This window comes from Pan troglodytes, chromosome 2 (genome assembly GCF_028858775.2).
Source record: "Pan troglodytes isolate AG18354 chromosome 2, NHGRI_mPanTro3-v2.0_pri, whole genome shotgun sequence".
In the NCBI taxonomy this organism is placed as follows: domain Eukaryota; kingdom Metazoa; phylum Chordata; class Mammalia; order Primates; family Hominidae; genus Pan; species Pan troglodytes.
The window spans coordinates 104,074,406-104,101,875 of NC_086015.1; the positions used below are offsets into that span (position 1 = coordinate 104,074,406).

A 27,470-nucleotide genomic window follows, 5' to 3' on the forward strand; every position below is an offset into this window, starting at 1 on the left:
TTCCTGGGGCCAAGAAGTGGCAAGATTCCATTTTATTTTCTGTTATCCCAACCCTGAGTATAACCCTGGACTTAGGCCATCTTTCTCACTGTGGAGTTTGAACTACTTACGTCAGAATCACATCATAGGGTGGCAGTGGTGAAAGTGTCTTGTCCTACTCTAGGTATTGAAGCAATTTTTGAGGAGATTCAGGTAAGAATTTATAACTTCCCTAGGTGAGTCATGTGCCCACTGAAGTTTGAGAACTACTAGACTAAGCTATAGTTAGTCTATTTAACTGTAGACTAAGCTATGGGAATAGATACACATAAATGTTTCTTTGCAAGGACTTCCTAGTTGTATCGCCTGGAACTTGGGTCTTCTGTGGATCACAGGATTCTATGATGTCTCCAGAAAAGAGGCATGGTAATGTTGCCTTATAAAGAGCAGGAACACAAACACAGGCATTTCTCTCCCTCCATACCCCAAATTCATATCGGCCAGTCCCTTAACCTTTTGTTAAACAAAACCCCCAAACAACCCTAGGTCCCTTGGAATTATAAGTTCCGTTGATTGTATCCTTAAGAATTATTCTTCAAATTATTGTGCAGTATTAGCAATTTTTATTCATAAAATATGTAAGCAAAGCAAATCCTTTAAAGAAATGTAAACAGTAAAGCAATTTGCCATTTGCCTGAAATTAAGATTTCCTTTCAGCAGCAAGTGGACTTGGCAGTGAAAGAACATTGAATTCAAAAGTCAACCTGAGTCAGCTGATAATATTTTGAGAGTTTCAGATTTGCTCAAGGCTTTTGGGAGATAAATTTCGTCTTTGAGAAGTTTATAATTAAATAAGAATGCAGAATGCACAAAAGATAGATATTTTATAAACAAGTGAAAAATGGATGACAGCTGTCAGTTTGGTACGGATGGTACTAAATGAGCAGGAAGAAAAATTTGAGTCAGTTTCTTGATCACTGAGATATTGTATTAACACTGCTAGTATCTAAGAACAGATTCTAGTGCTACAACAATGGCAACCATTTTCTGAATGCTTACTATGTATCAGATGCATTAGACATTCTACATATATAAAGCAATACAACACATGTAAACCCTGATGAGATAAATCTTATCCTAATTTTCAGCTGAGAGCAATGAGGCTCAAAACACTTGTACTGTTACTATTTTTGCTTTTCAAAACTTTAAAACTGGCCAGGTGCGGTGGCTCGTGCCTGTAATCCCAGCACTTCGGGAGGCCGAGGCAGGCAGATCACATGAGGTCCTGAGTTTGAGACCAGCCTGACCAACATGGAGAAACCCTGTCTCTACTAAAAATACAAAAATTAGCTGGGCATGGTGGCACATGCCTTTGTCATTGTCATTTGCAATGAGAGATTGTTGATACAAAAACACCTTTGTCATCTACAGAAATCACACACATATGGGGTATTTTCACATGAAATATTTTCCAGAGATTAAATTTTTGCTAAGAGGCCTGAAAACAAAACAAAACAAAAAAGCCCATAGAACTATAGTGAACTGAAAATGGAAAAAAAGAAATCATAGCCATCTGGACTTTGATTCAAATGGGCAGTGCATTCCACATTCGTTCCAGGCCATTGCCAAAAGCCCTGTGCTTTGGCCAAGTCTGATTGCTGGAATTGTCTCCATGTCTTTTTATTTCACAGTTATGTACACTTAAGCTCCATTTTTAGCATGCCACATATACAAGCTACTTTTTGGGTTTTTTTTTTTTTTTTTTGGCCAATATTTTGTGATATTTGACAAGTTTCAAAGAAATTATTTTGCACTAAATTTAATTAACATGGGAACTGAAAGGCACATTTTTGTTTTGGTCTGATTAAACCCTATATAACAAAAATTATTTGTGTTGGTAAAATTTTTTCTGAAGAAGCACATTTTGTCATAGATGAATGACATCATAGGTCTAAGAGAAATGTCTCAATATTGATTGTACATAGAAAATAAAATTTAAAGTTTCAGGAAACAGTTATTTGAAGTAAGAAACTTCAAATAGAAGTTTTGGAAGATAAAGTTGAGGACATTTTACAAATACTAGAACAAAAAGTCAAAGAGATGAAAAAATGAGAGAAAAGAAAGTTGGAGAATTATTCCAGAGAATATGGTACCCAACTAGTAGGAATTGTAGAAGAAAGAAAGGAAAGGAGATAGAAAATTATCCTAGAAACTGTGTAATAAATTTCCCAGTACTGAAAGACAAGAGTTTCCAGATTGAAAAGACCTACTCTGCCCAGCAAAATGAATAAAAGAAAAAGGACTAAAACATGAGTTACAAAATTTCAGAGTACTGGGGTGATAAAGACAAGTCCTCAAAACTGAGAAGAAAATAGGTCCCGTTCAAGGGATCCAGAATCAGGATGACATTTGACTTTTTAACAGTAACACTGGAAGTTAGAAAATAGAACAATTCCTTCAAAAGTCTTCATTATATCCTAATATGTCCAGCTAAAGAATAGTATCAAAGTAAAACAACTTTTAAAACATGTAAGGACTCAAAAATATTGCCTTTTATAACTTTTCCTCAAGATTTATTTCTTTAGTGCTACAAAGTAATGGAGTAAACAAGGAAGAAGTCTTGTGATGCAGGAATTGGGATTCAAAACAACAGAGGCAAAGGATGTATAGGAATTCCAAAAGAGATGTTGCCATTAAAAACATACAACAAATAGAACAAAGAAATGACTGGAATATTTGAGCATCTTGTGAAAAGGTCAGTCTAGACATAGGGATTTAATTGACAGAAGTAATGGACAAAATGGTAAAAAAAAAAATTTTGTATCTGGGGAACCAAATTTAGCAATAGGGAGGAGATGCTTTTGTGATAATTTAATTTTAAAACTGTACATATATTTCTGATGAAAATTAAAGAACTATAAGACCTACCACATCAAAATGAATATCTAAATGGAATGCAGTCCAGATGACAAATGCTGTCAAGCCTTTTGGCCCCATCTAGGACAAGCCAGGTAAATAAAGCCTCACAGAATGCCATGCCTGATTCTACCTGGGTAGGTGTAAATCCCCTCCAAAAAAAAACAAAAAAAAAAACAATCTTCCCTGCGCATCCCCATCAGGAGGCAGCATGATCCAGGGGGCATTAAAAACATGGGTTCTAGAACCAGAAAGATTCACAGCTCACTAATGTGTGACTTTAAGGTAACTTAACCTCTCTGAGCTTCAGTTTACTCATACATAAAAATGAGGATAATGCTATTTGTGAGGATACTATTCGTTATAGTAAACATAACTTCATGGGGGCTATAAAAGCATCTGTGAGGATTAAATGAGAATGCATGTAAAAGCAAGGTGCTTGACACATAGTAGTTATAAGTATTCACTAGTATCATATTTGTATCTCTAGATAATTTTTTTTAAAGAGTTTCTGTTATTGGGGAATTTGACAAACACTGCCATAGAACTCTCAAGGCAGAACTCTTCTATGGCCACACACTTGCTTTTTGCTTGTGAAGTTTATAATAAGGGCATAGCCCATGGGTTATTGGAAAGATTGAAAATTTAACAGGTAAAGCTTTCTGCCTGCCATCAACATAGATCCATAGGCTAAGAAAAAAATGTTATATTAATATTTCATTGAGTCTAGAAAGCACTAAAAAGCATTATCTCAGAAGAGTGGCATAATAGAGGGTATTGTTTGACACCAACAGTTTGAGAGCAGCTGTAAAAATCAGCATGAGAACAAAAAAACATAGATCAGTTCATTGAAAAGTGAAAAACTAGGATTTCAAAAAGTGTGACCTGTGGCTCATGAGCAAAACTGTTAAGAGACAAGAACCTCCAACCTGTAGGCTTCTAGCCTGAGACTGATTTCTTCTTGAGTGGAAGAGGTAATATCCTCAAGCATAACCTTCAGATCTGGGTGGAGCAGATGCTTGCCATTCCCTACCCCCTTTTGATCCTTTCTATAATCTTTTCCTTCTATTTTTTGCCTACAATTTAGAACTGAAGTAAAGTTTTCATTATTTAATAAACTTTTTAGTTACATACTCCTTACTGATTTAAAAAGTTGGTTTTCATTCTAACAAAAGTCTTACAAACCTCAAGCAAACTGTTTTTTATATAGAAAGTCTACCCTATAGCTGTTGGTTTGAGTTGTTTAGCCGAGTTTTACCCCTAGTGTAGTCGTGAAATATTTGATCCCCATTCAGGTGAAGGTTCAGAGGGAGATAAATGGACAAGTAGAATAAGAAAAAAAGAGGAAGGACTGCTCAACATGGGAAAGGAGAATCTAATCAGTTTGGGTAAGCTTGACTGCAAGGACACTGAAGGATTATGGTAAGCATTTCTGGATACCTGCCACATGTAAAGTTATTATGCTGATCTGGGAACACAGATAAGGAGCAAGAGGGGAGAGCCAAGGGGGCACTTAGAAGACAAAATAAGGCTAAATCAGGGTATCAGTAGTCGTGGGGTCATAAACTAGCTGGCTCTTATGCCATAAGGGGCATTTTTTTGTGTTCCCCCACTTCTGTGGGGACACAAATTCCAGAGTTGGGCTGTACTCTTAATTCTGTGGTACTGTTATCACTTTCTTCCACTTCCTTCCTAAATGCCAAGCAATAGCAAAGAAAAATAAAAACTATGTGGTTATGTGAGAGGGAATAATTGTTCTCTTTATAGACTAGTGGAGTTATGTACTTTTAGGTAGCTGTCCTTCTGCCCCATGAAAAGTTGTCAAACTGAGCAATCAAGTCAATTTCTTCTTCAACAAGGAAGGAATTGGTCTGCTGCTGCCCACACCTACCACAAACTAAATAAAATGCCTGACGCTTTGGTAGCTTATTTTACTCCTTTCTACAAAGCCCATAAGAAGAGATGTTGAAAAGTTAATACAGAATATGCAGAGACTAGAATTTCGCAGAAACACTATGAAAAGGGTATAATGGCTATTCCACATGCCTGCATCATTCAGCCAGATTGACAGTGTATAAGAAATTGCTGTGTCTATTCCAGCTAACCAGTGCCAACATTTTATTAAATCAACAAAACAACAGTCCCAAACCATCATTGCTGCCAGCTATAGGACACTTTGGTAAGTTTCAGTCTTAGAGGAAGATTTGTTCTTCAAAATCCTCCCAAGCCAGAGAGGTCAGTAAAAGTACTTGAGCAGATTAAGTGAATTTGATTTATCTCAATTACTAGACAGTACATTTTCCATAGGAAATTATTAGACCACATGTAAGTCTGGCACACACAATGAATTCTTTAATTTTTCAGTAAAGTAAGGAGAGAGGTGAGTTCATTGGAAGAGAAGAGTAGGATTAAAGGGCTTTTTCAGTGTGCAGTGATTGTGTGTGTTATCCATTTGCCCAGCCAGTTCATTAGGAAGAACTCCGTCCATCAGTGGATTATCAAAATGTGTGCTAAAAACAATTCATCTGAAAACAAATTGCAGACTGCAGACAGAGATTTAAAGACAAAAAAAAAATGTTTACTGGGACAATTCTGCTTGTTATGGGATTGAGCTAGGTTTTAGTTTTCAGTTTCAGTTCTCTGGCCGACTCCATGCATGGCTTTGAATATCACAGAATTATATCATTTTAGAGCTGGAGGAGACTTAAGAGAACGATAATCCACACTCACTGTCCCAATAAGCAGTGGTGTAAGACTTATTAAGACATACTTTATCAGCTGCTCTATTCGCAGAACTAAAGCTAATCATAGTGGTCTTTGCAAAGTGGTTTGCTCTAGATAGGAGAGGCTCTTAATATTTTTCTTTTAGTTTAACAAGAGGCATACATTGCCTAAGGAGACACACAGAGGATTGGTGTTCTTGGGTAATTGTATGGCAGAGAGGGTTTTTTTTTTTTAATTTTCATTTTAGGGGTACATGTGCAGGTTTGTTATATAGGTAAACTCATGTCACAGGAGTTCGTTGTCCAGATTATTTTGTCACTCAGATACAAAGCCTAGCACTCAATAGTTGATTTTTCTGCTCCTCTCCCTTCTCCCACCCTTCAGTAGACCCCAGTGTCTGCTGTTCCCCTCTTTATGTCCATGTGTTCTCATCATTCGGCTCCCACTTATAAGAGAACATACAGTACTTGGTTTTCTGTTAGAAGAGGACCTCTAGGTTAGAAATAAATGGAAAGTAAATACTGGGGAGGGTAGATGAGTACTGATTCAGCTGGATACCAATATCTACAATTTCTTTTTATTTTAGGAGTAAGGGGTGAGAGAGGGATCCCCTAAAGAGATGAAATTTGCCTGTGTTAACAGATCTCTTTTGCATCATTTGACTAAAACAATCACATCTCCCCACAAATGACACCCCCTTCCCTGTGCACATATGTAACCACAGTGCACTGCAGCTGGTAGCCAGGCTGGGGAGGCCCCTTAAGGCCACCTTTGGAGCTGCACCCAGCTGCACCTTTGGAGCTGCACCCATGTGGCTCTCTATTAACAAGAATGTCTAATGCCAGGTGTGGAGCTAAACTCTACCATTAGCAAAACAGCTGCTGGATGGTCCTTTGGACAATTTTTTGAGCTTCTGGCAGGCTAGATAGATAAAAACCTGCTTATGTCATGAAAACAAGCAGGAGAAGGTTGGTATACACTGTGAAAGGAAAGGTAGGGGAATACTCCACTGTCACTCTGTTTCAGGATTAGGGTGTGAGCATTCAGAATTTCTAACAAAAGCACTCTGTAGATCTCTAATCCCTGCCTTGTTTCTCCTGGGTTAAGTGTTGTAACACGAAGCTCTACTCCACCCATGTCTGTGTGTAAAGTTTAGCCAGTAATTATCATCTGAATTCAGATCTCATGTTTTTTAGTCAGGACAAGTGATGGAAAATGCTACTAAAATAAATGATTTACATATTATCTCCTAGTGTTGGAACACTGCTGTAATAATTCTTTCAGAAGCTTTGATCCATCTTCCAGTTATTCAAATAGGGAATTCCAGAACCTCATGAGGGAATTTTAACAGCTATAATTCAAAGTTTATCTATTTCAAAAATTCAATTTTACCATACGCTTTGATTACAAATTTCCTCCAAGCATTGAAATATGACTAGAGTTATTATTATTATTTTTTTTACCGCTAACAAGAGCCATGTGGTGGCTGCATCCTGTACATACTTCCTCTTTATTTTATGGTGTCTTTTATTAGTGTTAATCTTGGATCATGGTTGGGTAGAAGAAACACAATGGAAAGAAACCTTGCCTTAACAACTTAAGGTAGTATGAAAAAAGCTTTTCATACTATTTGGACACTAGTGATTTTATTATTCTGGCTGTAGCCTTGCTATCAATAGTAAGTTTGAGAACTACTTGTGTGTCACCTAAATCATGTATATGGATTTGATGAGAAAAAAAAATAGTGTTATTGTTTTTCCTTTCCTTGTTGGCTTACCCCTTCCATCCTATTCTTTATCAAATTCTAGTCTCAAGTATTCTATGAAGCGTTCTCTCCTAAATCACAGAACTTTGGTATCAATCCTACACTTACTTGGTATGCTTTTTTTATGCTCTCCAATTATTTAACAGGTGTTACTTTTGTTTCCCCAGATACTTTTAGGCTTCAGAAATCTCTAATTGAAATAATTTACCTCATTTTACTTTTCCATAATTCATTATTTTTTCTAATGGAGATTTCAATATATTTTAATATTTCAGCCCAAACATTTTTGCTCATTGAATCTCTGACATACCTGGTAAAAGAGATGTGAAATTCATTCAGAGGCTCATCGGAGGCTAGGATCTATTGAACTCCTTGACCACCATAAAGTTTCACATACTGAGGACTAAACAGTGTTCATGAAAGCACCTTTACATCCATATGTATTATATTTTTCCCCAAATGCAAAAATGTTCTTTACTTCAGACTACTGATTTACAACTCCTAAGTCATGATCCATTAGTTAGGGACTACCAATATAATCCTGGCCAAATCATTTATATGAAAATTAATGATTTTGATATCCTGATGGATTTCACTGAACCATACCAAATTCTTAAAATAATGTTAAGTAAGCCACATATAATAGACACACTGAATGGCCTCAAATTAGTGCCAGTGGTAAAATTCGGCATGGGATCCTGATTTAGAAGGCCCTAAACTTGATTTAACATTGCTTTTTCCCAAAGCTAAATCTAGACGGGGGCTTGGCGTGGTGGCTCACACCTGTAATCCCAGCACTTTGGGAGGCTGAGGCGGGTTAGTCACCTGAGGTCAGGAGTTCAAGACCAGCCTAGCCAACATGGAGAAACCCCACCTCTACTAAAAATACAAAAAAATTAGCCGGGTGTGGTGGCAGGTGCCCGTAATCCCAGCTACTTTGGAGGCTCAGGCAGGAGAATCGCTTGAACCCTGGAGGCAGAGGTTGCAGTGAGCCAAGATCACACCATTGTGCTCCAGCCTGGGTGACAAGAGCAAGACTCTGTCTCAAAAAGAAAGAAAGAAAGAAAGAAAAAATCTAGACAGGCACTCCTCTGGGCTTTGCTAGTCTTGAGGTAAGGATAGGTTTTAGGGGTCCTCCTCAGAAGGCCCACTGACGAAAGACAGGAGCAATAAACAGGACGTATAATGAGGGTGGGATAAAGAGGGCCATACTGTCTTTCAGTGTGAAGCAATTTCTAGAAACAGCTAGAATAAGTCCTAAAACAATTACAACCAGAAGCTACATGTGAGCCCCACGATCTGTGATTACAGGATAAAATGCATCTTAGCCCTGGGGCACTTTTCTCTACCTACTTCACCAGGCAGGTCAGATACCCAAATGGCACTCTTGCCAAGACATGAACAAAAAGTTATTTTTTGTTAGATTTATTCCAGCAACTGTTGCTCAATATAAACAGGCTCAAATACTAAAAGTGATTATTCCGACTAAAAGCCAGAATGAAAACACAAATGAAAAGTGGGATCAAGTCATCCTCCCAATTACTCCCTTCAGAGTCTCCCCATCTCCTGATCTGGCTTATAAGACCCTCTCCACCCTGGCTTCCCACTGTTTCCTTTGCCTCCCATCCACTTATCGTTACTCATGCCGAGGTAAAAATAGCCTATTTTTCACTGCACACAACCATGCCATTTTGGCCCTCCGTGTACTGACATACACTATTCTAACACTCTTTCCCTATAATCACCTGGCTAGCTCCTTCCCACTCATCCTTCAAGCCTCAGACCAGGTGTCACCTTCTTCAGGAGGATTTTCCTAATTTCCGATGACGTTGTGTAGTGCCTCCCACCCTGGGATCCCATAGCACCTTGGGCATGCTTCATTCAGAGTTCTCACTACTTTGTGTAGAATCCTTGGTCATTAACTGCCTCTCCTCTAGCCTTGAGTTCAAGGGCAGCCACCATGTTTATTCGTGTTTGTAGCCATACTTAATAAATGTTTGCTGAATGGAAATGCAAATGCAAACCTTTTACAAACAAATTGGGTTTAAAATGATACTGAAATAACTGTATTCAACATTCAGATCATGAGCTAATAAGTGCACTGTGAGAAGATCTGAGGACAGTGCAATTCAGAAAAATCCACAGTGAACATTTAGAAACTGGATGCCTTTCAATGACTGTCTTGTACTTTACAAGTCACTTTTTATTAAGTGGAATAAAAAGCAGAAAACGGAAAAGAAAAGCCAACTTTCATAAGCACAAATTCACCTATTAAAAAGTCCAAATTAAGTGACCTTTTCTTTCACTCATTCCTTCAAATATATTATGGCAAAACAGGCTTTCTCCGAACCCTCTCGATCTAAGGAAATGCTAAGGAAACAGAACAAAGAGCAAATGGGCTTTTACTGACATATGCTTATTTTGGCTAAAAGTCTTTTAAGAAAATTAGCAGTTGTAAAATATATCTTAAAATAGAGAACTTTAAAGAAAAACCCCATGCTTGTGAAAGAAGTATTGTTTTTGCAGTATCGGACTAGTTTATACACAGTGAACTGCCTGTAGTGAATTAGATGGTCCTCCCTTTTCTACAAAAAGATTAGAAGAGTCTCCCTACTGTCAGAGCCAAAATAGGCTCTTTTGAGTGTCACTATCAATAACTAATTCAATTCAATCAATTGATGACAATGTGAACATTATGAAAAAAAAAAAACTTGGAACTTCCTTACTACATTTCTAGAAATGTCTAAGACACTTATTTTTCTTTCAGTAATAAAATGAACTAATAAAATGTTGGATATTTTAGATTGAAAAAAGAATCACAAAACTGTACAGCAATATGAACAACCTGGTATCAATGTGTAATAAACAGGGATACTTAGAAAAGTTATCAAACAACAATGTTAAAGATATGTAACTCTTGTCAAAACCCTATTTCATTTTATCCATGATAAAAGGTCCCCAAAGCAAAGAATTGCTGTGCCTGAGACTAGTCTGTAGTTATTTTAAGTATTAACTCTTAAAAACTTTCACCTACATTTTGTCACAAGACTTTCCTTTTCTTGCCCTCTCCTTTCCAGCATTTTAATTTTTTGGTGCTTCCCATCTAGTTTACATTATGCACAGTCCAGTTGTCACTGGTCCACAGACTTTTATTTTTGTATTTAATATCAACATTTGGTATCAAATGTTTTTTTAAAGATGTAATACTGTTAATTAACAAGACCACCTTGTCAGCAATTTTAAACCCACCAGTAATTCAAGTATTTGCAAAACATGACTCCAGAGGTATCTAGTGCTATATATAGAAAACCCAAGAGTGAAATGGAAGCTAGAGCCACCCTCAAGACAGAGAAGATGATTATCATTTCTTTCCTTTGTTGTGGTTATAACTTTTGCACTCTCAGAATTTACCTGGAATAGCACTGGTGGCTTACCTTGTGTTTGGTTTCAGATTTTCTACTGTGGAAAATGTCTGATTTGTCATTTGAATGGACTTGTTCTTCCCACTGAATGACCCATTTTCTCTGGATATAACTTCATATTCTGTAAAGCGAAAGAAGCCAACAGATACTTGTTTTTATTTCTTGGCTGATTTAATTGCTCCTGAAGCTAATAGCATAAAAAAGCCACTTACATAAAGTAAGCAATTGAGATTGAAGTTCTAGAGACATATTGATCTTACACATTGGCAATTTCCATATGGGGATGGTCAGCAGATGAAGGCTCCAGAAGCATTTTGGGATTTGTTCATTGACTATTTCTGCATTTCCTTTACCAGAGGCAAAGGAAGACCTGGTAACTGGTGAAGACCCATGCCATGCCTGTGGTTGCTTTGGATACATAGCCTTTGATTTTGTTAGGTGAGTCAGATAGTCTGCCGCTGCTGCAAAACCCCATTTGGGGAAAGCACTGTAGGAGGAGTGATGCCTGAGTAGACATGTTCTCTGCTCTACGGGCTTTAGAATATAGTTGGGGAAAAGGCTACTGGATACATGGTATTGCTGCAGAAAACTTCTTTCAGTTGAGCATCACAGCACCAAATAGCAGCTAATCAAATAATAAACTCTACTTTTCTATAGTTCATTATTTTGAACTATAGGAGTAGTTGGTTTTTGTACTCACTGCCTACATAAGTTATGCTCCCTTGATTATTTTCCTTGTATTGAAAAACAAAATAATGTCCTTAAAGCCTGCATAGAGGTCTGCCTAAATTTCACTTAAAGGCACATTTCTATGAACTTGCAGGGCTCATCAAAAGGGAAAGAAATTTAGAATAAGGGAATGCCATTTACACATTTGTTCATTGGATTTCTCTGCTCTCATTTGGGACTTAGCTTAATGCATGTGATGAGATGATACAGAGGACTAAAAAAGAACCAAAAACCCAAACAATAAACCCCACTCAAAATCAGCTCCATTAATATGAAGAAATATGCAAGTACTGGACATCAGACAAGGTGAAAAGGCTGCCAAAGATCTGGCAAGTTATATTAGGGATTTCTGCTGTTAGCACTGAGCCCAGTGGTATGAGATGAACATTGGAAATAAAATAAAAAACTAGAATAACACAGATAGACCCCAATTCACCAATTCATATTTGGGGAGGATTTTTTTTTTTTGTTGGGGAGGCTCACTGCAACCTCCACCTCCCGGGGTCATGCTATCCTCCCACCTCAGCCTCCCGAGTAGCGCACCACCACACCCAGCTAATTTTTTGTAGAGACAGGGTTTTGCCATGTTGCCCAGGCTGGTATTGAACTTCTGAGCTCAAGCGATCCACCCACCTCAGCTTCTCAAAAGTGTTGGGATTACAGGCATGAGCCACTGCGCCCAGCCTTAGGAAGATTTTTCATTGCATATTTAAAATACCCCAAGAGGAGGATGATTTTTTCTGAACAATTTTGTATGACCATTCTTCCAAAAATTAAAAATTAAACTGGAAGACAGTGGCCATGGTTTCTGGATACTATTGGTGCAGCTATTAAAGTACTGATGACTGTTATCTAGTGCTGTCACTGAGACTTCTTTTTGATCCAAAACTATCTCTCAGCTGGCTCTCCGAACGGACTGGAAAGGGAGACGAAGGGAGAGAATTCTGAATTAAAATCTGTCCATTTTATATTTTTTCCTCAGCTGTGAAGGGATATTTGTTAGAAAAAGATGGAAGGACTTAAAATGCAAGTAAAATTGATTAAAAAAAAAAAAAGGAAACCAAACAGCTTAATGGAAAGAAACAAATTAAGCCACCTGCCTTGAACTTGGTCTCAGTCCTCCCATCCATGGAAGGTTAATAATATCTCTTCATACTACTGCTTATGGGGATTACATTGGGTACAGGTGGAAAGTGCCTTGATAGTATTTTTCATGGATTTTGTTCAACAGGTGGTACCTATTATTATGCTGCTTTTATTATTATTTATCATCCTTGAGTTGTGGTTTGAAAATATGACTAGAAAAATTTTAAGATTCCAATAGGAAAGGTTCACGTGCTGCTAAATCACCAAAAGAACAATTTATATGACACTCCAGTTGGTTATGCACCAAAGCAACCACCTTCAGAAAGCATCTTTGGCTTGGGACATTCCTCAACTGTATGACATTCTTCTTAATATTAAACCTGCCTTTTAGTAGTTGAAACTTCTATTGCATGTCTTCTCTGATTTCCATTTGGCTCAAGTTTTTTTTTTTTTTTTTTTTTTTTTTTGAGACGGAGTCTCACTCTGTCGCCTAGGCGCTGGAGTGCAGTGACGCCATCTCGGCTCACTGCAAGCTCCGCCTCCTGGGTTCACTCCATTCTCCTGCCTCAGCCTCCGGAGTAGCTGGGGCTACAGGCGCCCGCCACCACACCCGGCTAATTTTTTGTATTTTTAGTAGAGACGGGGTTTCACCGTGTTAGCCAGGATGATCTTGATCTCCTGACCTCGTAATCCGCCCACCTCAGCCTCCCAGAGTGCTGGGATTACAGGCGTGAGCCACTGCGCCCGGCCTGGCTCAAGTTTTAAAAGCTGATTTAATAATTTTTTTTATGGAAGATCAGAATTCTCAAAATGGATCTAGAAGCTTTCTTCCTAATTAAACAGACATTTAGAATTTCAGAATTGTAGCTTTTGAATATACATTTGTCTTGTGCTTTGTAAATATATATTTCCCATTTTTTAATCCTTTCAAGTGCTAATACCTTTTCGTAAATCCATCATTACAAAAATTGCTCTTACCGATAAACATTAACAATTTCTAGTTTATGCTGCATATTCAAATATCTTATTTTTCTCCTCAGGATAAATTGATAACAATGAGGATTATTATTATTCCACCTAAGGAAACTAAGGCTCAAACAGTCTAATTTTATACACAAGTTGCATATCTAAAACAAAGCTGGTCTGGGATTTAAATCTGTGTCAGCATGCTCTTGGACTATCAGATTATGATGCTTATAACTAACAACTTGAAGTTGCCCAAGGATCCAGGCTATGGCCAATTTTTTGGGTGTACCTTTTTCTACTTCAGTATAGAAAGGACATGTAGAAGCAACTGAAGCTGGATGTCTTCACTGGAGGTGAATATGTGTCCCCATCAACTCAAAGAAAGAAGCCAACTCAGGGGGAAGAATAGATATAACTCTATTATATCTCAGTTCCTTTTTGTAAAGTCAGTTCAAGAGATATAAGAATTAATCTCTATATTATCTGAGGTGCTGGTTTGTAAACAATCGCTTTTGAAATCAAGTGGTATTTAAGGGAACACTAAAACAAAAGGGAATGAAAAACCAACAGGATTTTAGGGCAAATGGTCTAATGTTTAAATACGGACTAGGCGAACTATGGTTAAATACGAACTTAATTCTATTTAGGAAATTCTGCAGCTAAAGAGATGTGATCCTTGTCCACGAAAATTGTTATAAGTCCTCTGTATCATGTGACAGATCTCAAGCAACTCATTAACATTTAGTAACAGCATTACAAAAGCAGTTTGGTTAGATGGATAAAGTATACTCTATGCATGATTTTTTGAGATTAAACATATATACAATCAGAAAGGCCAATTCTTCAGCTTAATAAAGTTACATCGGATATTATGAATATATCCAAGTTGATGTGTATTCGATAATTAAATGTATTAGATTAACCAGTTCCAACTCAATGTTCCGTATCTTTAAGGCAAATGAAATTTTATAGATCATTTAGTTTCATGAGAACTAAGCCTCAGATGATCACAGGAACTCCTTACTAGCACAGTATATGAAGAGTTTTAGACATTTTAATGGATGTAGATAATCAGTACTGAGAGATTAATTGATTTTTAGATATTTGTAGTACCTATTAGCACAGTCCCAAGGAAAGAAGCAGGACTAGGAAAATCTCCAGGAACCATGGGTAGCAGTGGGTTCTTTCTCAAAACAAAGGCTAGCTTTGCATGAGAAAGGGAAACTCACAAAACGTGGTAAAGAAAGCTAGTTAAGATAAGCCGCTTACACTGGAAGTTGCCCAGATCCAATGGTTCTGTCTGAGGAGACATAGCTGCTGTTTTCCATGTGCAGTAGGAAATGTTTTTGGCAGATCCTGAGTCCCTGCATGCGCTACCTGGTCCTGTGCACTGCTCCTCTCCCTTCCTGATGGCCTCTTAGTTGACCCCTCTATTCTCTGCCTGCCTGCACCAGGTACATGGCAGGAACTTGGGTGGCAGGAATTCACTTACCATGCTATTTGCTATATCCTCTAGCTGATTTAGCTTGCTAGTCTTTTTTCATCCTCCTCTCGTTTGACTATCCTCTTCGTTATGGAGAATCAGACTGTTGTATAACAAATTCAGAGTGTCTTGGGGTTTCTTAGTTTTTACAATCATTTTTAGAGGAATTGGTGGGTGGTAACAGAATAAAAATTTCTTAAGATGAGAAGAAAATTGATCAGGAATAGAATTTTTGTTTTTATTTATCCTAAGACAGTTGAAGTAACCTTTAGTCTGCTAGAAAGTTCTAGGTCAATTAGAAATTGGGTTGGTGAAAGGAAAATTAGTTTTAAATTAATCAGCAATGTAATTTTCTTGATAATGAAAGACTAGCTTCTTCTTCATTGTGTGAAAAAGAGTTCTGAGAGGAGATGGAAAGAATGCAGCTTGAGGAGATTTACTAAATTAACAGGGAGCCCATAACAAGGACAAAGATGATCTTTTATCATCCTATGACATTGTTGACAATAATGTGCCTTAAAAGCAGCAAAACTGCTAGTTTTGGCTCCTCCCCAGGTATGCTTCACATGTCAACGTTGACCCAGGGTACCCCACTCCCAGGGTATCTTGTTATCAAAGCTTCCCACCATAACAGTCCTCATGCCATGATCTTACCAGTGACAGTGTCATTTAGTGGCTTTTCCCAGTCCAAGATGACAAATGAGGGGCACCCTTCCACGGTGACCACAGTGAGGTTGGTGGGTGGGTTCTGTGGTGGGCTGGTGGCATTCCCCTCTGTGGCCTCCTCTTTGGGGAACCGTTTGACAGAGTCAGTAATGGAGCAGGGACTGTTGTCAGGCTTTTGGATGTATCGCACATGAGGTCCTACGAGAGAGAGGACCCTTGATATTTAACATTTTTGAAACTCATGAAGAAGATAGAAGTGAGCTCATAAATATAATTTGAGGACATTTGGTCTCATATTATAAGCGGATGGTTGAAAGCCATGATGTGGATGGTTCAAACTAGGAAAATTCAAAATCTTGCCTCTGAGGCACATGATATAGGGTGGTATTGATTTACTTACTGAATAGGTTTAGCTTATGCTAATATCCGAAAGTAATTTGATCCACCTAAGCATAGTTTAAACTTCATACTTTATGGGGCACTGGGTCTTACCCTCAGTAGTAGGGAATAATTAGCTCTATACTAAACACAGTTCTGGTCCCACCCAATAAATTTTAAAAACTAGACTCAAAAGAATCAAGTAGCTTCAAGTATTTTACTGTATCCCAGAACAAAACTCAAGAATAATCTAGGAATAATTAAAAAAAAAAAAATCCAGCAACTAAAAGGTAAAATTCATAGGAAAATATTACCTATAATAAGGAGAAAAAAATCAATCATTTGAAACCAATGTAGATCTCACATAGATGTTAGAATAATCAGATAAGAATTATAGTTATTACTATAATCCACATATTCAAAAAGTTAGTAAAGACATGTATGATATTAAAAAAGACCCAAATCAAATTTCTAGAGATGAAAGCTACAAGATAGAAGATGCACTGGTTAGAATTAATACCTATAAGATAATGCAGAATAAATGATTAGTGAACTCAAAGACATAGCAATAAAAACATCCAAAAAGAGGGAGAGAAGATAAACATTAAAAATAATGAACATCACTGAGCTGTGTGGACCATTTCTGGTGGTCTCATATACATGTAATTGGAGTACCTGAGGTAAAGAAGTGGGTGAGCAGAAAAAAATATTTTAAGAAATAATGGTCCCAAATCTTCCAAATATGATAAAACTTCTAAACCCATAGATCCAAAAAGCTCAAAGATACCTAGAAACAACAAAAATGTAGAAAACTATATGCCAGTCATAATCAAGTTTCTCAAAACAAGTGATAAAGAGAAAATCCTTAAAGGAGGCAGACCAAAAAAAGACATGTTACATACAGAACGACAAAGATAAGGATTGTGGCAGATTTCTTACTAGAAAGAATGCAAGTGAGAGGCATTGAAACAGCATCTTCAATTATTGAAATAAAAGACATCATTTAGAATTTAATAAGTAGTGAAAATACCTTAAAAGCAAAACACTTTTTCTAGACATACAAAATCTGTAAGAATTTATTTGCCAGAAGGCCCACACTAAAAGAAATATTAAAGGAAGTCTTTCAGGTAGGAAGGAAACAATGCCGACAGAAATATGGAGCCACACAAAGGGATGAAAAGCGCAGTGACAGTAAACACATAGGTAACATACACAAGGTTTTTCTTATTATTTATCTCTAAAAAATCGTTTACTGTTTAAACATAAATAAAAACACCTTACGGTAATGTATATAACATGTAAAAGTAAAATGTATGACAATAATAGTCCAAAGGCCAAGAGGGGAGTAAAGCTATGCTAATGTGAGGTTCTTATATGTGAAGTTGTAGATTATCACTAGACAGCAGATTGTGATAAATTAAAGATACATACTATAAACCCCAAAGCAACCATTAAAATAATAAAACAAAATTACAGTTAATAAGACAACAAAAAAGATTAAATGAAATCGTAACATACTCAACCTAAAAGAAGATTGGCAAAGAGGAAAAAAGAGAACAAAGAATAGATGGGAAAAATAGAAAGCAAATAGCAAGATGAAGATTTAAATGTACCAATATCAATAGCCATATTAAATGTAAGGTTCTACACACCCAAAATAAAATGCAGGCTGGGCATGGTGGCTCACGCCTATAATCCCAGCACTTTGGGAGGCCGAGATGGGTGGATCACTGGCAGTCGGGAGTTTGAGATCAGCCTGGCCAACATGGTGAAACCACATCTCTACTAAAAATACAAAAACTATGGGGATGGTGACGGGCACCTGTAGTCTCAGCTGCTTGGGGAGGCTGAGGCAGGAGAATCACTTGAACCCAGGAAGCGGAGGTTGCAGTGAGATGAGATCACACCACTGCACTTCAGCCTGGGCAACAGAGCGAGAGTCCGTCTCAAAAAAAAAAAAAAAAAGAAAAAGAAAAAGAAAAACTATTCTGAATAGCTCTATACCTATTAAAGAAAGTGAATTCTATTAAAAATTGAAACACTGAGCTTCATTAAAATTAGAAGACACACACTGGGAAAAAATATTTTCAAAGTATGTATCTAAAAATGGTCTTGTATCCAGAAAATATAGATTCTCAAAATTCAACATTAAACAAGCAACTCCATTTTTTAAAATGGGCAAAAGTATTGGAAATAGCAAAAAAGATATATAGATGGCAAATAAGCCCATAAGATGTTCAATGTTATTAAGTGGTTGCAAATTAAAACCATAATCAGATACCATTACACACCTATTAAAATGGCTAAAATAAAAAAGACTGACCATAACAAATGTTGGTGAGGATTTGGAGGAACTAGAACTCTCATCTCTGCTGATAGAAAGGTAAAACAGTACAAGTACTTTGGAAAACAGTCTTTTAAAATGTTATATAAACACTTATATGTCATGTAGCCACCTCTTCCTAGGTATTTGTCCAAAGGAATGAAAGCATATGGCTATACAAAGACATGTTCATGAATGGTCATAATAGCTTTATCAGTAATGTAAAAGAAATACCAATGCCACGAATGCATTTACTAAATAAACAAATTATTGAATATCCAAATAATAGAATGCTAGTCAGCAATAAAAAGGAATGGACTACTGATATACATGCAGCAACACAGACAAATCTCCAAATATTTATGCTGATAAAAGAAGCTTGACAACAAAAAGAGTTCATGCTGTATGTTTTCATTTATATAAAATTTCATAAAGTACATACTATAGTATGGCAGGCCTGTTGTCACGTAGGCACTGGGGGGTTGAGTGGGAGGAATAAGAGAAAGGGATTGCAAAGATACATGATGAAACTTTTGGAAGTTATATATGGGTTATTATCTTGATTGTGATGATGGTCTCATGGGTGTATACATATATTAAAATTCATCAAATGTTACATTTCAGAAAAAAAAAGGGCTCTATGTCATATTGTATCTCTCCTACTGTGGTAGATTGTTGTTCAAAACTATTCTTTATGTCCACAGGAGAAGTATTCTTCCCCAATCCTTGATTTGATCTTGGCTGTGTGACATTTTTTGGCCAATGGATATTGGTAGATATGACACAAAAAGGAGCTTTAAATGTGGTTTTGCACTTGGACACCCCCTTTCTTGATTTTGCATTGTTACGAAAATGGCTTCCCCTGGGTCACTGTTGGTTGTTCATCCTAGGAATCAGAGTAAACACATGTGGGTGGACCTGAGTCCAACCCACAAGAGGCCTAGCTGTACCTGCTGCTAGAAGCAGAACCACTAAGCTAAACACATCCTAGATCAGCTGACACCCAGTTGACTTGCAGACACATGAAAAATAAATCCTTATTATTATAATAGGCTACTAAGGTTTGTGGTTTTTTAGACAGCAATAACTGACTGATACACCTACCAAAAATGGCCTTTTCAAATGTGAGATTCACAGCCAGTCATACATACCTTTGAATCTTGGCTTCCCAAGAGGATCAGTTTCTCTTGTTGGGCTTGAGCTAAAGTCAGTTATATTTTCTGAGAATGGAAAATAATGAACAGTTTTGGCAAAAGATAAAAAAGCTTCACAATACAATGAAAAAGTTGTAGACTAAAGATATTCAATATTTCTTCTTGTAAACTGCTTGCAGTTTTGATTTTTTAAAATTATACATATTCATCCACAATATAAGGCCATTAGTTGTGTCCTGCTGCAAGGTGTTCTATAGTGTGAGTAATGAATTACAAATTATAACCAAGTGGTTAATATGCACTAATAACTTAAGATATGTGTAGTTGGTAATAATGTGATTTAGTAGTAGCATTAGGTAGTCTAGATCTTTTTATGAACCAAAGTTACGCAGTTTCTTCTATGTGTGCTAAGGGAAGGATAATACTCTATAAGGGAGTGTTGAAAATAAGTATAATTTTAAAATAAAAAACAACCATATTAATCATAAAATGGAGTAAAATAGAAGACCTCAAACTGAGACTCACCCATCCCCACCAACATTTAAAATCTTTTGCACCTCACAGCTAAGTATCCAGTGAGAACTGATGGCCATACGAACCCAGTTCTTCTCCAGAGGCAGGAACTGTTGGTTGCTTTATATCTGTCACTATTCTCTCCAAGGGAGTTCCAGTAGGCCTGAGTGTTGACCTCAGGGGTGGTATAGTTATTGGGCCTGATGAAATGATTCCTGTAAAGTAGAGCCAAAGTAGTCAGGCTTTATAGGAACACTGCCAAGTTTCCTATAAACATTTATTTATTCCGTAAATATTTTTAAGCACTGACCATGTGGCTTGGCACTATAGACCAGGCTTGGAGAGAAAACAAGACCTGATTCTTGGTGGAGATAGATGTATGAGCCAAGTATATCAGAGCATTATTATAGACATTGTGAAAAAGTACTAGATAACATCACAGAGGGGGCGCGTAAGAAGAGGGAGTGGTTATGTCTGTGAGGAAAGATGGAGGGTTGTCGGGTTGGAGTGGGCAGAGAAATGCCTTCACAGAGGATGTGCCAATAGAGGAGAAGTTATTGGTAGGTAGAGACAAGAGCGGTATTATAGACAGAGGTTATAACAAGAAACATGTCAGGGAAGCATGCAACAGCCTGGTGTGTTTAACTTGAAGGGGTACAATAAGAGCTGAGAGTGGAAGGGCAAGGAAGGGCAGATCATGAAAGAAGTTGAATACCATGGATTTGGATGTTATTTTTAGGTACTGAGTCACTTGTGTAGGCAAGAGAAAGGAAGGTCAACTACAGCAAAGGCAGTGGGACAGGATGTAAGGGGTGAACATGAGAGCTGTCAGGGAGACTCAGTGGCAGGCATGGAAGATGGCTAGAGAAGAAAGAAAAAGATTCCTAGAGTTAATGTCCATGATTCTGGCCTGGTGGCCAGTAAAGTGCTACCCTGATTGCTATATTCAACAGTGACTCCTCCACTCTTAAAACACTTATAAGTCCCTAAAACTGGATCCATCCCAAGGTCCAGGCAAGTCTGGGTGTTTGGAGTCGAAAGGAGACTGGATTGAATTTTATGTTCCACCTGGGAGAAGGAGTCACTTTTGGGCAATAGAGAGTCAAGGGATACAAGCCTGACCCAAGGACTATGACCCAGCATGGAATCAGGGCTGAGTAGTCAGATGGGCCTCTGACCTGGCCTCCAGGGATGCATGTTCCTGACCCTAGTGAGTATGAGCCACAATAAGAGGTCAAGCAAAACCCAAGAGAAGTTGCACTGCAGTCCACAAGGGCTTTCCAGAGTTGACAGAGACAACAGGAAATGCTGGCATAGCATAGCATTTTCATTCTGGTGAGGAGAGTGGGACTCAGAAGCCTGGGTGGATCTGGAGATTGAGGGCAAGTGGCACATGTCACATGGTGGCAGCCCCAGACTGTGTTCACAGACACATGTGAGAGAGCCTCAGAGGACTCCAGGACATTGGACTGGAATTCAAGATACACTTTCTGTGATGCTAATCAGGCCAAATCTGTACCAGTGCCCTCAATTATGGTTTGGCTCCTCAGTGCAGCCATTTCCCTTGAGTTAGAGGTGAATGGTGGAGGGTGAGGGTGGAGAGCAGGGACTAGGGTTCATCTCAGAAGTGGAATGTATTTACAGTTCTTCTTCAGGCTTGGTGGGCTGTACCAAAGCTATGTTTACTGACAGGAGAGAACAAGGGTTTATATGGCAGGCAAGAAGGCCATCAAACAGCTCCTTAAGGCACACAGCCTCACAGCATTGCTCTGGAGGGGGCCCCCAAGTGGCACACTCAGGCATCACCCTGTGGCTCATCCAGTCTGATCTGCAAGCTGCTGGAGCTCAAGTCACAGCTGCCCCAGGTTACAGTAAATGGGGAAACCCGGTCTCCTAGCAAGGCCATGTCACTGGGCCTTGACTCAGGAAGGCACCAGAGGTATGGATGGGAGGCTGCTTCCTCCTTCAGCCCATGGGAAAATGACCTAGAATTCACTGTGCACATGGGACGTCCTACAAGCTCCATCACAACAGCCTCCTTTCATCCTGTGAGAACAGTGACATCCACTCCCTTTCATGGCGATCCTCATCAGTTTCATCCTTCACAGCTGTTTTAACACTTTTATCCCAATTCCACCTACAAAATATTTAGGAAGTAGTGTTCTGGAGAGAGGGAGGAAAGATGGGGAACATGCTGAAATTTGCTGGCAGGTCCTGGGTGAAGAACCCTCAGTATGAGGTAAAGCTTCCATCTGAACTAGGTCAATTTTACTGACTCAATTTCATTCCTTTATTCACTTTGTTATTACTAATCAAATATCCTCTACGTGCTAAGCACTGGATTTGGTTCTGGGAATTCAGAGAAAAAAAACCAAGGACTTTGTCACCACAGAGCTCACAGTCTATTGGGGAAGAAAAGTATGCAAACAAACAGGTCTGACACAATTTTCTCTTTGCTCTAACAGAGGGGTATGTCAAGGACAAGAACAGAGAAGCAGTGCCAAGACTACCTTGAGGAGTTAGGGAAGGTTTTTAAAGAAAAGGATGAACTCTGAGTATCCCAAGCCTGGAGAGGGTCATTCTATAGGGAGGAGGAATGTGTGTGCCCAGGCATGGAGGTAAGAGGCAGCTTGCCTCCAAAACATATTCCTGTATTGTTGCACAGGCTAGGCCTTTCCGTCACCCTGAATATTTTAGTCCCAGATCTTCCCCTGAGCACCATAATACCAGGCCTGGCATGAAGGCTGTTGGATAGGAGAGCTTTCAGTGGGACATACAGAATTTTATTTCAGGAGACAGAATGATAAGTCAATGACAAGTCATCACATCTATTATTCCTGGGGCCTTGGCAATGTACAGCATCTTGTCCAAAATAATCCATTTGTTGAAGGGTCTGAGTCAGCTTCAATCTAGGCTCCAAGCACTCAGACATCTAAGCAGCAAACTTGCCTAGATGCAGAGGGATGGTTTCCTTCTTTCAGTCCAAGAATCAGGTTGTAAGTCCTGAAAGCCATCATTTACAGTGTCTAGTCTTCAGGGCCAACACAAACGTGTCACACACATCAATAGTGTGCCTGTTGCTAGCACACCAAGAAGAGCTTATGTTGGCTAGTAAAACCGAAATCATGGCGGGAGAAGGAAGGTACATGACTAACGTACCTGCACTTCCCGGCTTTCCAGTGACATTATTTGGTGGTAAAGGTTTTCTTCGTGGGGGTGTAGGTCTGGGTGGCAAGGGTGGGCGGCGAGTCCCTGGGATTGTGGATAAGAGATTGTATTTTAGATAAAGCCGTCATAAAGATTCATTATTGAAAAAAACAGGGTTTTTAAAAATAAAAAATAATGTTTGATAATTAGCAGTTGGATGACAGAGAATAGATTCTACAGAAAAGTGCACACAAATATATTCAGATATTCCTATAAATTAATGTTGGTAATGTCCCCAGGGACAACAACGCACTTTAGTATATAGAAAACATATCCTCATTATAGATGAATATACAGTCGGGCCCTTCATATCTGTGGGTTCCCCATCAGTTAATTCAAACAACTGTGGATGGAAAATTTTTTTAAAAACCACAATAAAAATAACAATACAACAACAGCAAAACACAAAATATAACAATTATTTATATTGCATTAGGTATTATAATGGAAGATTTAAGTATATGGGAAGATGTGCATGGGTTATATGCAAACACTATATGATTTTATATAAGGGATTTGAGCATCCTCAGATTTTAGTATCTGAGGAAAATCCTGGGACCGATCCCCCATAGATACCAAGAGATGACTGTACACAGGTATATCTACTTTTTGAAAGGCTATAAACACGCATAGAATTTAACATCTTTCATTTTCCATGTAGACTTAACAGAAGCACTTCTGAACGTCATTATCCCAAGCTGCCTTTTATTTTGAGCCTACAATTTCTTATACCATTTTAGTTTTAAATTGTTAAAGCATAAAATTTCTCCTTTTGTGGGTGTTTTGATCCATTCTCAGCTCTATTATGTAATTATAATTAAAACCCTTTAGAACTTCTGAAAGACTACATCGAGGTAACCCTGATAGCTGAAACAAGTCTGTATCTGTAGGGAGCAGGCTCACTGTGAACAGTTGTGGTAGTTGTGTACCACACAAAGACACTTGGCCCAGGAGGTGTAAGTGGGGGACAAAGCTTAGCACCTGCTCTGCTCATCCACTTATGAGCTCTCATGCAAGGCGCCAGCCAAGAGGAAGGGCATTGTTTTTCTCATTGTCTGCCTAAAGGGTGGGGTAAACAGGCACCTTTTTATAATTTGCAGAAAGGTTGGTGAGGTCAAAGGTGCTTGGAGAAGTCTGCTTTAACCCACATTTTAAGTCTGTGCTATAAACAATTTATATCTTTTTTTGGCATAACATATGTTGGTTTTAAAATCTTCAAGAAAAATTGTTAATCCAGGAAAATGCCTGGTATACTAGTAAGAGAAAGACACACTCTCTCTCTATGTGTTCAGGAGTGTACTGGTAGTTGACATTAATAAAAGTCCTTATTCAATCCAAAGGTATTCTGAGTCACCAGATTCATACTTTTGGCCTATTACATAGATCATACTCTTAAATCAGGAACATAAGTAATATCAGGCAAAAAAAATTGTAATAAATTACACAAGAGCAAAACTTAAAACATGATAAAAACTAGAAACCACAGTGATTCTGCAGCATTTGTCCATTATGGTCCCTCAGAACATTATAGCAAGTAATGATTAAGTTAGTATCACATCAGAAGTTCCTATTAATACTTAATTTGTGCACAGAGCACTTTTAATTCCTCCAAAGATAATATTCCAAATGTTTTCCTAGCAATACCCATGCACTGTGTGCGTGGTTCTGATACTTTGGGGGCTGTGTGGATGTTGCTGTTTTTGCCACAAGGACTGATACTGCAGTTACCATCCAAGTTTCAGAGCTGAGCTGTCATAAAAGTCAGCATGTTATTACTTACCTGGCTTTTTAGTGGGGTGGGTAGAGTCCGCTGATACATTTCTACCAGCACCTGATGGCCTGGGTGCTTGCTTGACCCCTATGAGCAGAGATAATGAAAGGGAATAAACATATAGCAAAAATGTTCCATGGAAACTTGGTAGAGTTGCCAGTAATAACGTACATTCTTTGCAGAGCAGGAGCATTGGTGTTTTTATGCCAAGACATTTTAACGGGCTTCTACTATCTGGCTATAGAAAAAAATAAAAACTTCCTACATTCACTAGTTGTGATGTTTTCTCTGTAGAATTAGCATTTCATGGTAAATTGTGGTTTTGTCCAAATCTTTCATGAAACTCATCCTGCACTGCCTTACTGGGTGGTATTGCCTCACCAGGTGGGATTTCATTTATGGTAACTGGCCACCTTTTGCCAATATTCATCAGTACATTTTGTAATTCAAAAAAATTTTTTTTTCTTCCAATCCCTCTATGCCCATTAAAAAAAACCCACACACATACACCTTAGAATTCCAATGTGCTTGGATTTATACTTAATGAATTGACTTTAAAATTATTCCTGGAGTGGCATTGGCTATGAGGCTATTGAGACCACAAATGATCTTTTGGGATTTGTAAATTAGCCCTGGGCAGGCCTCTAACTCAAAATTACTGTTTGAAAGAAACTGATTTGAAAATTACTCTGTGTGATATTTTGTCTCCTAAGCCCCTCAATAATCTTGTGGTTATTACTAGCCATTTGCCTAAATACTCAGGCTTGGACTTTGGGTAGCAATCCCAAAGGGAACTAATTAGGTTTTCGTCGTATTTTAAAAATTATTCTTTGATAATATAAAATAATCTTCCTTGGTTTGGGTGACAGTCTTCATTATAAAAGAATAGAAACAGACATGTTTAGAATTTAAACAATAAAAATCACTTCACAAATAATGACCTGTCCTAAAAAAGAATTCATACTACTTTGAGGACCTGACTGTAATTTACATATTAAGAATAGGAGTGCAATGTTTACATTAATATACTAGTTAGTACATTAACAATGACAACAACCCTGTTTTGAGGACTCACTGTGTTCCAGAAACTGTTTGGGGACATTATATACCTGATCTCATTTAATGTGTGGGCAGATATATTAAATACAACAGAAGCTTTGCCTCCCGAAAATAAGATGACATTTTCACATTAATTTATGATATTCAGGGGATGAACCTAATATTGCAATCCCACATCCTCTGCTGCTTGAGTAAGAGATAAAACACATAAAATCATGGAGAAAATTACATATGGAATCATGAATTAAACTTATTTGTGATAGGAAAGAAATGTTTCTGGGGGCAATGACTTTTGTGACTAATCTCATAGACAGGGCACAGGCAAATGGTTCATTAGTCTTCCTCCATTGTCTCACTGTCAGGGGTAGTGGGGAAGGGAAATGGCTCATTTGAGTGGTTACTCTGTGAACAGCATAGGGAATTGAAGAATACCTGCATGGGGGTCACTGGGGTAACTTGGCTTGCCGAGGTTTGGTTTACCACGATTTCTCCAGGGTAACACAAAGTTTTATATACCCTAGAAGGCTAGTAGGCTGTCTTGAGTAGACCCTTCTTTACAGCCCTTTTCCAAATCTTCCTGCCCTTGAAAAACAAAGTATCTTGATCCAATACTGTGCAAGTGCCTTACATATTCATGACTTGACTTAATCCTTAAAACCCTCTGTGTGTGGAATATAATCCACATCCCACAGATGAGAAAATCCAAGGCAAGGGGAGATTAAGCAATTTGTCCAAGGTCTCACAGCTAGGAAGCAGTGGGATTCAGGCCTACATATGCCAGGATCCAAAGCCTATCTCTTCAGCACTAAGAGGCAAAGAACAGAGTACTTACTGTCCTCTGATCATTTTCTTCCTGCTATTCCTCATAGTAACTCTGAGTGAATACATTCCCAGAGCCCTCTACTCTGTCTCTTGGGTGGCTTGAGCTGCCACCACTGTGTGAGGGCTAAATGGCCATAGCTGGCAAGCATGTGTTATCCAGCCATGCCATGGGTGTGTGGGACTCAGAAGGTAGTCCAAGGCTGCCAGCAGTCGCTGACCAGGCATATGCAAATCCACCAAGTCACAGGGGCTGGTAGGTTAGAAATCTAGGAGCTCTGAAGAGAATCCAAATTTTGCAGAGTTACATTATACGTAAGACCAAAGATACAAATTCCCTTGCCCTCTTTTTTTTTTTTATCCAGGGAGAAACTGGAAGAATTGAGCCATTTTCTATGTAGGTGGAGACAGAGGCATCATATTCTTATGATCCTTAGACATAAGTTCCCAAATCAAATAGAGAATCAGCTGCAAAACTGGACTTTCTCCAGCCTTTAGAAATGGACAGAA

At 38.2% G+C, this 27,470-nt stretch overlaps 1 protein-coding gene across 50 annotated transcripts in view; it reads right to left on the reverse strand.

Moving 5' to 3' along the window:
- Window positions 1-27,470, reverse strand: part of ABI3BP (ABI family member 3 binding protein) — a 244,175-nt gene that overhangs the window by 5,675 nt on the left and 211,030 nt on the right. For all 50 annotated transcript variants that reach the window (XM_009446009.5, XM_024355587.3, XM_054682095.1 and 47 more), the window contains 6 exons: window positions 25,092-25,169; window positions 23,264-23,356; window positions 20,191-20,319; window positions 19,589-19,657; window positions 15,725-15,934; window positions 10,819-10,927 (listed from right to left, as the gene is read on the reverse strand). In XM_009446009.5, coding sequence (XP_009444284.3) covers window positions 10,819-10,927; window positions 15,725-15,934; window positions 19,589-19,657; window positions 20,191-20,319; window positions 23,264-23,356; window positions 25,092-25,169 — 688 coding nt within the window. The remainder of the gene's footprint in view (window positions 1-10,818; window positions 10,928-15,724; window positions 15,935-19,588; window positions 19,658-20,190; window positions 20,320-23,263; window positions 23,357-25,091; window positions 25,170-27,470) is intronic.